General features: G+C 44.6%; 2 protein-coding genes across 4 annotated transcripts in view; one reads left to right on the top strand and one right to left on the bottom strand.

The window, feature by feature from the left end:
• LOC103383250 (uncharacterized) overlaps positions 1-6,777 on the top strand; it is a 23,378-nt gene extending 16,601 nt beyond the window's left edge. For 2 of the 3 annotated variants that reach the window (XM_025058827.1, XM_025058825.1), the window contains 17 exons: positions 320-432; positions 525-743; positions 832-1,002; positions 1,300-1,449; positions 1,530-1,594; positions 1,683-1,827; positions 2,157-2,242; positions 2,317-2,446; positions 2,557-2,747; positions 2,837-2,927; positions 3,024-3,147; positions 3,232-3,419; positions 3,688-3,849; positions 3,936-4,069; positions 4,336-4,475; positions 4,880-4,974; positions 5,230-5,695. In XM_025058827.1, the coding sequence (XP_024914595.1) occupies positions 320-432; positions 525-743; positions 832-1,002; positions 1,300-1,449; positions 1,530-1,594; positions 1,683-1,827; positions 2,157-2,242; positions 2,317-2,446; positions 2,557-2,747; positions 2,837-2,927; positions 3,024-3,147; positions 3,232-3,419; positions 3,688-3,849; positions 3,936-4,069; positions 4,336-4,475; positions 4,880-4,974; positions 5,230-5,628 (2,603 nt within the window). In that variant the 3' untranslated portion in view covers positions 5,629-5,695. Of the gene's footprint in view, positions 1-319; positions 433-524; positions 744-831; positions 1,003-1,299; positions 1,450-1,529; positions 1,595-1,682; positions 1,828-2,156; positions 2,243-2,316; positions 2,447-2,556; positions 2,748-2,836; positions 2,928-3,023; positions 3,148-3,231; positions 3,420-3,687; positions 3,850-3,935; positions 4,070-4,335; positions 4,476-4,879; positions 4,975-5,229; positions 5,696-6,224 lie in introns of those variants that run through there. The other variant, XM_025058826.1, reaches the window with a different exon arrangement.
• A 324-nt stretch (positions 6,778-7,101) lies between these two features.
• Positions 7,102-11,080, bottom strand: part of txndc11 (thioredoxin domain containing 11) — a 9,946-nt gene continuing 5,967 nt past the window's right edge. The window contains exons 9-13 of the mRNA XM_008316302.3: positions 10,247-10,970; positions 9,859-10,031; positions 9,523-9,635; positions 9,344-9,424; positions 7,102-9,119 (exon numbers count right to left, since the gene is read on the bottom strand). Of these exons, the coding sequence (XP_008314524.1) occupies positions 8,597-9,119; positions 9,344-9,424; positions 9,523-9,635; positions 9,859-10,031; positions 10,247-10,970 (1,614 nt within the window). The 3' untranslated portion in view covers positions 7,102-8,596. The remainder of the gene's footprint in view (positions 9,120-9,343; positions 9,425-9,522; positions 9,636-9,858; positions 10,032-10,246; positions 10,971-11,080) is intronic.

The following is an 11,080-nucleotide window of genomic DNA, read 5'->3' as shown; positions in this document are numbered from 1 at the left end:
ACAGCGGCAGCAACAGTAACAGCAGCAGTAACAGCAGCAGCAGCAGTAACAGTAGGGGGAGCTGATGAACCAAACTAACAAATGCTGCAGCTAACAGGCACAGAGTTGTCAGGTTCATGTTGATTGCACTGGTAATGATATTTTGAGGATGTTAACATTGAGAACTTACCGTAAGTTGGACCTGATGTTCTGTGGTTTTTAATTCACAGAACGGAAACATCAAGCCATGGATTTACATGTTGAAATGAGATCATTTCTCTCTCTCACCCCCCTTGATTGCACTGGTAATGATATTTTGAGGATGTTAACATTGAGAACTCTGTGGTACCTCAGTGTGTTGCTCCTGGTCAAGCCTTCACCCAACTGGACAGAGACGAAACACTGACCGTCTTGCACAACCTGTCCAGTGTGTGTACAGACGTGGATCCAGAGGTACATTAGCACCATCCCATAATAATGTGATGAATGTTCCGGCCCAGTGCTGTACACCAGAGCAGCAGCCTAACCCTGAGCACGTGTCCCAGGTCTCCGCAGCCTTGGCCAGTAACCTCGGTAACAGCATCGACTCCACAGCAATCGCTGCTCTTGGCAATGAAAGCACCGGCCTGTCGTTGGGTCAGATCAAGGAAATGAAGCCCGATGACCTCATCGCTTCCTTGTCCGCCCTCAGCTCCATCACGGGGTGGAACGAGGGTCAGGCCAAGGCCTTTATTCTGCTCCTGATCTCCTCGGGGAAGTTTGAGGTCAGTGTTCTCTCTCTCTGTGTGACAGAACAGGAGGTCAAAGGTGACGTTTCCTCAGGTTCTCACCTCCTCTTCTGCTTCGTCCCAGATTGCCGACTCGGAGTCACTGCTGACGCTGGGCTCTCTGGTCATCGGCGTTCCCGCCTCCACGATGGGCAAAATCAGCGGTTCTCAGCTGATAACGGCTTCTCAGAACCCACAGTTCTTGATTTACTTGATGTCAGCTCCACAGATCATTCAGAATATCTTCGTCACACAGGTGTGGTGATCTCTGCTGCAGGAAACAGCGCCACACGGTGGCGTCTGTGTATCACATCCTCTGTGTAACTGTAATATACTGTGTAGAAATGTTAAAAAAAAAGTTTTTCCAGCGCAGACTACTGACTAAAGTCAAATCCTAGTTTGAACCTAGACACGTGTTATCACAACACAAATGAAGTGTTTGGACAAATCGGCAGATCAGATATCGGCAAAAAGTATGGATATCGGCAAAGTTAATATGGGACATCCCTAGTTTTAAATGACTGACTCTGTTCTTTTAACCGTCTGGTGACAGATTATATCAGTGAACAGCGACAGCCAGAGTCTCATCGTCAACGTCCCTGATGAAATGGCCACTGAGATTCCTCGACCCCTGCTGCTGGGTTTCCCCGGGGACCAGGACTTTGTCAAAAAGCTGAATAAGAAGAAATGGAAGCATCAGCAGGTTGGTAACAGGGAGAGAACAACATCTGTCTTCACATCAAACCGCCTGGTCATCGACACGTGTGGTTTGTTTCCTGTCAGGCTGAGCTGTTCTTCAACATCATCGCTGTGGGAAACGTCACGGAGGAGCTGGGAGGAGAACAGAAGTCAGTGACCCCTGCCCTGGACTCCAGTGTTTGGACTCCACACACAGCTAACCCTTGTGTGTGTGTGTGTGTGTTTGTGTGTGTGTAGCGTGTCATCCGATGTGCTCCAAGGGTTTACCTGCACTGGAGTGAGGAACGTTAAGAAAGTGAAGGTGAAGAAGCTGGTCAAAGCCTGTCGAAGGAAAGGCAAGAAGGACAAGAAGACCAAGAAGGTCAAACTGGTGGAGAGTCAGGTGAGGAACTGGACGAGCCCAGTGTATGCTGGGATGTCCGATAATATGGGTTGACGATATTAGCATAATTATGGAATGTATGTAAGAATCGTATAAAAAAAGATGATACCTCATAACGCAGTGTCTGGGTTTTGTCAAATGACGTGTCCTAAAAATAGTTTTGGGGACAAACAGCTGTATATGAAGGTGAAAGCCACTAGATGGCAGCACTGCTGCAAGTGTTTAGCCATTATCAACACATCGGCAAAAACATCGGACATCCCTACTTTATGGTTTATATTTATTGATTTATTTTGATTTCTTTTTTTCCCCTGTTTTTCCTGCCACAGCTGACCTGCATGCTCTTCTACATCAAGGGAGAATCCGACGCCACCGACTTCCAACTCTACCCCCATGATGTTCTGCTCTACTACGAGTACGTTGTGTTTGTATGATCAGCTGAAGGACAGTACTGGACAATACTTGTTGTACTTCTGTGTTGTTCCACAGTTACTCTCTGGTGCCAAAGGACAAATGTAGGTTTTATTTTGAAGAGCTGTCGGAGGCAGATTTCTCCGTCTTCTCTGACGACCTCAGCTACAAACGTAGAAAACTGTTTGACAACGCAGTGCAGTGCCTGGTGAGTCAGTGATGCAGGAAGTTAGAAAGGAAACCATCGCTGCTGTTTATTACGAGCTGTAAATGCAAATTTAAAAATCCATTGTCTAACTGGAAACCTGCTGTGAACAGGACATAACGAACACCAGTCTGAGTGAAGACAGCGTGAAGGTCCTGGGGAACATGTGCTGCTTCCTGGAGCCGCGTTACATCCAGAACTCCAACCCTCAGATTCTGGAAGTCCTTAAAACCTGTTCGGATCTCAGTGACGAACAAGCGTTAGCCGTTCAGAACCTGCTGCTGAGCGGGAAGACGCAGTATGGGTATGTGTACTGCAGCACTGAAGTTGTAGTATTTGTCTGGTCAGATTTCTTCGTTAGCGACTCATGTTTCCATGTCGTGTGTTGATCAGGGAGCCGTCTGTGTGGAACGGTGAAACTCTGACTAATCTGGAAATACTGCCGCTGTACATGGACTCCGACTTCTTTGATAAATTTGACAAGGTGAGCGCCACCTGGCAGCAGGAAAGTGACAACTCTACAAGGCTGCCGGTTAATATTTCCGATCTCACATTTCATTCTTCTCCTTATTCTGAGCAGAAAACAAAATACTATTTCCTGAAGAAGTTTCTGAAAATCTATAAAAAGAAAGACGTTGGCAGAAAGAGGAGGAAGAGGATGAAGAAAATGATGCGTGGCCGCAAAAAAGACAAAAGGTCTTTAGGTCAGTCTCCCTTTCTTCATCACCTTGTTGTTTTTTGCAGTTTTTTTTTTACGTACTAAAACTTTAAACCCACATGTGTTTCAGCGGAGGAGTGCACTGTGGGAAACATCACCCAAGTGACGGTCAACGACAATGCCTTCACCCTCCTCTACGATGACGCTCAGTTTAACGCCTGCCTGACGGCCACCGTGGTCAAAGACAACCTGCAGGCCATCACTGAAACGGTGGACGAAGAAGAACGACTCCGGATTGTTCTCAGCAAGTTGTACGAGGTACGTGGGAAACTGTTAGACGTCACGTCGATAACAGATGAGAAAAAAACACTCTTTAGTTTCTTCTTAGTCATTTTTGGTTCTCATGTCTGACAATGTTGCACCTGACTGTAGAACCTGCGTCATTTTTGGTTCTCACAATGTTGCACCTGACTGTAGAACCTGATACTGGCAGAACCACCACAGGGTTGAACTGTAGAACCTGATACTGGTCTGATGATGACAGAATGTCAGGAAGCCCTTCTTCACTCCATCACTTCTCTTTCAGGCCTACGCCTCCAGCTCTTCCATTCCTGAAGATCAGGTTCAGCTCTTGGGCGCAGCGGCGCGCGTGGCCACCGTCTCTCAGATCAACAAGTGGACCATCACACAGATCGACACGCTCTCTGGTTTGATGGATCCTGAAGATGGGGAGTGGGACCCCAGCCTGGTGAGCAACTCATTCTGTGTGTGTGTGTGTGTGTGTGTGTGTGTTAACTAACAACTCCCTGGTCCATGTGGTTTTTTCTCCTCCAGATGAAGGTCATCTCTAAGTACCTGAGCACAGAAGGTAATCAACTTGGCAGTGCAGAGCTCAACACCATCGGAGGAACCAACCTGTGTTCTCTGGACGTTGACGTTCTCCAGACTATTTCTCAACAAAGCATCAAGTGAGAACTCAGAGCCACAGTTACCATAGCAACTGCATCATTTAGCAATTTGAAGTTCAGAAAAGATCAACCGAGTCAAACTCATTTTGGTTCAGGGGCCACAGTGGAATAGCTATTACCATGTTTAACGCCACATGATTTTTTTAGCCACACCGCTCTTAATGTCATTAACATTTACGTATAAATGTTACTTTAAATGAAGGAAAGTTCTACCATGTTCTACCAGCACAGCGCTCTCTGACTCTGATTGTGTTTCTTCGTCACAGAGAAGCAGATGCTCTGGATTTGTCCAACTGCACCGCGGAGCAGAAGAAAGTTCTGTTCAACACGGCTAAGCTGGCCTTCACAAGTACCACGCGTAGTACTGAGCCTGTGTCATCGTACCAGCTCCTGAAGTCCTACACTGGTAGGCACACACACAATGACTATATTTAACATCAAAAAAACATAACCTAAAGTTTGACCAGGAGGTCACATGACATAGTGAAGAAAGTTCTTATAAATGACCTAACAATTTATAAAAAAAAAAGTCAAACCAAGATAATATGGAATTATCTCAGACCAGGTGAAATCCTCTAACCACGGCACTAACCAGCACCTGGTCACAGGTACTAGTTGTCATTGTTGTTGTTGACCGTACAAAAAGATGAGCAGAGCTACCGTAGAAGTACTGAGTCAGACAGTATTGTGCCATTTGATCAAAGTAGTAAATATATATTCAGAGTTTTCAATGTAGAAAGATCACTTTAACCCGGTCATTTGAAAAGACACCCCATGACGTTATTGAGCATTGTCTCTTCTATCCTGTAGGTGGAGCCGATTTGCAATATATTAAAAGTTTGCTGAAATCAGAAGTCAACATGGACATGTCTATTTTCATCGGTCTGGAAGAGACGGTTATACTGGTCAGTGGTATTCTTTTTTCTAACCCCTCCCTCCCAGATTTAGAATTTAGAATTTATTTGTATTGTGTTTCTGTTTGTCGTGTGACTCCCTCCCAGATTTAGTTTGTAGTTTTAGTTCAAAGACGACCATTGAAAATGTGATGATTGTATTGTGTTTCTGTTTGTCGTGTGACTTGTTTAAGACAAATATTAGTAAAGGAACAACGGTAGAAGTAATAGTAAAGTGTTATTTCTAACTGACCTTCTTCCCAACAGGCGTTGTCTGTCGATGAAGTCAAAGCGCTCCTCGGCTCCAACGTGGATCAGTTAAAGTCCTATGAGAACCAAACCAAGGTAAACAGCTGGATCACCAGTCGGTACCAGTCAGATCTGGACACTCTGGGACTGGGAATTACAGGAGGTAAGGCTGACCCGGCAACAACACCGGGTGCAGCAGGACAAACTACGGCAGGAGGAGGAGGAGGAGGAGGAGGCACTACTCCTTCTGGAACTACGGCAGGAAGTTCTTCTACAGGTGAGGACACACTTTTTACACTGCTTTACTTTACTGTAGTAATGTCACAGTCAGTTGGGTTTTCATTATTTTGTCTTTTCTCGACGTTAGCTCTAACAGTAACTAACATCAGTACACTAGCATCCTGGACTTATACTTAATTTACTTCAATTAGCTTGACATTATCCACTACAAATATATATTTTAAAAAAACCATACTGTGACCAAAGCTCATCTATATCCGTTAAAGGGCTTTAGAAGCAGGAAATTACGTCAGGCCAAACAAATCAAGGACAATAGCTGTCTGCTGCTGGTAATTATCATGGACTTTACATTAACGAGTGCACTGATTGGTCGCTGCTGCTACTAATTGAGAGTGTCCACCAATCAGCTACTTGTTTTTGTGTTGTCTTTTTGTATGTGCTCTAAAGCCACGATCAGTACAGAAAAAATAAGTAAAAAAAAAAAAAAAGAGCAACGTCTTCCTGACAAAAGCTGAAAAAATGCCCACGAAAGGAACGGAACTAAAGGACGCTAAGCGCCATCTTTATCGTTGACAACCAGCGGAAGTCTCCACCAATCAGCTTCTAGTTTCTAGTTACTAAGCAGACATGTTCACACGAACACGAGTTTGAAATTCAAAATAGTAATTCAAAAATAAACAACACACGCAAATAAAATAAAATAAAGACATTTGCAACTTGGAGGAAGTTAAGAGCCACAGAGCTTGAACTTATCTTTTCTCTTTCCACTTTAGAAATCCGTGCGAACGCTGGCCTCTCGCTCCTCCTCCTCCTCCTCTCCGTGCTCTTCGTCACGGCTCAGCACCTTGTTGTGTGAAGAACCAGGTCGAACGCCGAGGGTTCTGGAAATTAATGATCGTGAGAAGTTAAAGAGGAACAAACACTGTTTTCGTTTATATCTGATAGAAGTAAATATTCTCTGAAAGATATGAAGGTGATGACGCAGTGTCAGACGTTAGTCAACATATTACCATTATTACAGCTTTCTTATGATAAAAGTCAACGGCATGAAACAAATATTTTACTCCTTTACTGAATTGTTGCCATTATTTACTATTTGGAACAAATTTTGCTATTATATATATATATATATATATTTAAGCACTTTTACGCTTTGTACTTGTATCTTACATGTATTTGATATGAAGGCTGCAAATGAAGTTGATGTGTTTACGACATCATCCGTGATTCTTCTGAAAAAGCACTTTCTTGTATCATTACAAAATGCCATTTCTATATATTTGTCAGATCCGTATAAAAAAAGATCAATAAATCAAGATTATTCAATGATGTCGTCATTAAAATGTATCATTTTCCTGGTTGCAGTTTTTAAAATAAACAAAAACTGCACCAACACTGGATGTGTTTCAGACTTTAACCCAATAAAACTGAACCAAAGCTGGTTTGTTTCCAGCTACAACAGGGAAGTGTCTGGTGAGTTTTGCATTTTGGACCACAAGACAGGAGAGCTAATGGAAATGAGCTAACATCAAGCACATGCTAACATCAAGCACATGCTAAATCCTTAGCAGCATTTATAGATTGTATCTGTATTTGAAATGTGTGTGTGTGTGTGTGTGTGTATACTGAACACCAGCTGAAACACAGGCAAACAATTAAGAAGATTTTTAATCATTAAAAAGTGGAGCAACATCTCACATGTAAACAGTTGCAGCATCTCATTCTTATTACCTGAATATTGTCAATTATGTAAATAATATTTCAGTGACTTGAGGAATCAAAGAGTCTAAATGAGTTAAACAACACAAATTGTCCTTTGACTCCATATAAATAAAATAGAGAATGAGATTATTTCAAGTGCTCTTACACACACACCAGGTTCAACCGTTGCCGTTAGCCCTTGGAGTTGGCAGCCAAACGCTTTCAGGGACAGAAACAGAACGTGGGAAGAACCTGCGTTCTCCAGAGTTTCTGTAAAGAAAGAAACTCTTTCCACTTCCTGTTTCTTCTTCTTCTGTTGTTGTTTCATATACTGACAGTTAACCAGGTCAACCAGACCAGACCAGTTTGACCAGTTTAATCTGAGCAGATCAATGTTGATGTACAGTGTTTCTCTTTTGTTACTGAAGAGAACAATGTCAGTTGTTCACACATGGTTCACAGACCATTTCAGTCGGTGATGGGATTTGCATAGTTCTTATGGATAAAGGATCAGTAGATTTGGTCACAGTTTGACTGGAAAAATAATAAATATCGTGATGAAATCGTATCGTGAACAAACCACCGTGAATCATAGGTGAGTTGGCTGCACCAGGCTCAGTCCCACAGCCCCGACTGGACCAGCGTAGCTCAACAGTTTCATTTTAAATTGGTTTGGCGTAAATAAGATTGTGAAAATGTCACCTGAGCAATGTTGGTTGCGTCTGCCTAACGTTAAAACCTCGGTGTGTTGTGTCACTCCTAAATGAAATTTGTCAAAAACCAAAATGTCATAACAAGTGCAAAGCAACATCAAGTGGCATCCAGACCAGATGACAGGATGCACTTGTGCTGCCTCAGTCAAATATCAAAGGTGGAGTGGTGGAAAAAAAGTATAGCAAAGTCCACATGGTGCTGAGGTCGAGAAGGTCGACCTGAAATAATGTTCTGCTGCTTCATGTAGCGTAGCGTAGCGTTTACATTGATTTTTTTTATTTTACAAATTTTATCTCTGGAGCAGGACGACCGGTTCGATGTGAAAACCTCGTCCTCAGTGCTTTTATCACCATTGTGTTTGTGTTGGTTTTAAACTTAAACTTGATATGATTTATTCTTTACCTTAAAGAAGGTAGAAATTTGGCTGCAGTTTTATTTAATAAATTATAAATGAATCGCACACTTGGCACTAATTTTCGTGCTGGTGATGAAGAGAACGTCCTCCATCACCACAGCACTCCGAGACTGTGACGTATTTGTTGTCGGCTCTGCGGCAACTGTTTCCTTTTACCTGTCACTCAGCAGTAGGCTTCATTTTGCTTCTGAGTGAAACTTTTCAAAAATGTCCGCGTCGTTGCTGCTTTTGGAGTTCGACGTTAAATCGTCAGTTTGTTGTCGCTCTGAGATGCTACCAATCACAGCTTTGTTTTCACTCCTGACTCTTGGTTTTTCAGGAGGCCATGTGACTCCTTCTCTGTTCTGCCTCCACCTCCTCCTGCTCCTGCTCCCAGGCCTCTGTCCTCTCCTTCAGCGCCCTCAACAGGACCCTGAGCAGCATGTTTTCATTCAGGAGGTGCTCGGAGGTGTCGGCCAGCGCCTGCAGACGTCTCACGGCTTTTCCGAGCTGCCGGCTCTTCTCTTGGTGTTGCTCCTCCAAACTTTGCCTCTCCCGCTGCAGCTCCTCATTCTGAGCCACTAGGTGGCGGCTGTCGAACGTCAGACGCCTGTTGTCGCGCCATAACTGCGCCAGTTGTTCAGAGAGACGTTCACGCGCCTGGTGGAGGAGCTGAACTTCACGCTGCAGCGTCAGGACCTCGGCACGGAGGATCGTGCTGGCTCCTGAACCGTTCGCCTCGGAGGAGGACGCTGGTTTGTTCGCATCGCGAACAGAGTCGGAATGTTTCAAGATGAAGTGGAGGAGGTTCGGTAACGTGATCTGAAGATCTTCTGGAAACTTCACGCTAAAATGTTTTCTTTAAAAAGAAAAAAAGAAGTAAAAAAAAATTCAATTTTTACCGAAAGAAAAAGTTTAGAACCAACAGGACAAACATCAACGTGACGTCAGAAAGAAAGGAAGAAAGAAAGAGAGAAATAAAACGAACAACAAATTTCCCTCCAGCGTGTGATCACGACTCAAAAGAAAGAGAAAAAATAAAACGTACAACATATTTCCCTCCAGCGTGTGATCACGACTCACCTGTATCTGGGGAAAATAAGAATGGAGGGGACGCGGTCCACCATGAACTCCCAGGGAAGGTCGTTGCGGGCGACATTGACCCTACAGAGAAGACATTTCAGAGTTAGTTCTTCATCATCTCACTCCTCATCTGACACACATCAACGTCGTGAAAACACTGCAGCGTTTGTCACAGTTACCTGGTCACGGTGATGCTGCGGTTCCCCTGTAATAATCTGGCCAGCTGGATTATGACGTGGTTGAGGACGGAGCAGAATCCACACCACTGTGTGTAATAAAACACCAGCACGTCCTACACCGAAACACACACCAAAACACACACACACACACTCTGTGAGTCCAGCTCAGTTGTACAGAAGTCTTTTCCAAAAATCTGTTTTTAACAACCATTTCAAACACTCAGAGTTTCTTATAATAAATTTAAATACGTTCTAATTGATAGATAGAACTTTTAGTGGTAATCCCTCGGATTACCACTAGGTGTCTGACTGTGGCGTCAGGTCGACTCCACTGACCTTTGTGAGGTCCATGATGGAGGGCATGAAGGACGCGGTGGTCAGCTCTTTGATGAGTGGTCCACTCCTGGTCTCCGTCTGTTCAGTCTTTTCACTTCCTGTCCTCTTGTTGTCTCCGACCAAGTGTCGTTCCAACAGACTGTACGGAGCGCTGAAATTCCTGATGAAGGTTTCTTTAAGACACAGACACCAAGAACACAGATCAGTTTTTCAGGAAATGTTTCACATTAAGCCTTTAAATAAATAAATAAATCTGGGAGATTTCTGAGACTTTTTTTTACCACAGCAGCTGGATGTTAACATCATCTTTATCTGTTTAAAATTGATTTTTATTTTTAAAAACCCAGCTGCAAAAATTCATCTCACACACACTGTACAGTAGTCTTACCTAGGGAGTCTGTTAGTGTGGTCGCCGGGTTGCGGTGAAGGACATAATGAATTTCGTCCTTCAGATTCACGATAGCAGCGAATGAGCGTGAGTCGCTGCCGTCAGCCGGTGAACCCGCCTCCTGGTGGAGTAAAGCGGTCCGGTTCCCTGCCGCCCCCAGTCTGACTGCCAGAGGCCAGGTCAGATCAACGTCCAGTAAATAAAACCTCAGCGTCCTGTTGGTCTGACAGCGGAGCCCCGTGAAGCCGCCGTCTCCCTGCTGCGTTCCAGAGGACGGCTCTGTGGACAGAGACGGTGGCGGCGGCGGCGAGGGAGACGGGTTTTCCGCGTCCAGCTCCTCTTTGGTTTGTGAGTCGACGAGTTGAGGTTCCACTGTTCTGCAGCAGGCACTGTACTGAGTGAACGGGCTGTAGCCGTCCAGGACGTTGCTGCAGCCCAATGAGGTTTCGGTATCTGTGGACGCCGGGACTGGCGTTTGGTTAAGGCAGCAGTGTCGGAGAACGGACTGCGGCGTGCGTCCGTCCTGAGCCGTGGCAGGGAACGTGCAGCGTACGGACGAGCTGGTGAGTCTCGGTCCTGACCTGCTGAGACACACCTCACAGACGTGTGTCCTGGACTGTGGCAGGAGGAGTGACTGACAGCACAGGAGGTCAGAGGTCAAGGTCCTGTCCTCACTGGTGTGGCTGTTGTTACAGGAATGATAACGTAGAGCGATGTCGGCTATCTGTAAAAACAAACAAACAAAAAAGCACCATAAAAACATGGCTGAAAGGAAAAGACAGAGACAGATACAGAGGGTCCTCGGTTTACGACGTCCTCGACTTACAGCGTTTC

The sequence above is a fragment of the Cynoglossus semilaevis genome, chromosome 9 (assembly GCF_000523025.1).
Source record: "Cynoglossus semilaevis isolate Cse_v1.0 chromosome 9, Cse_v1.0, whole genome shotgun sequence".
In the NCBI taxonomy this organism is placed as follows: domain Eukaryota; kingdom Metazoa; phylum Chordata; class Actinopteri; order Pleuronectiformes; family Cynoglossidae; genus Cynoglossus; species Cynoglossus semilaevis.
Note: the sequence above shows the minus strand (reverse complement) of the source record. Positions and strands in the feature narration are given on the sequence as shown.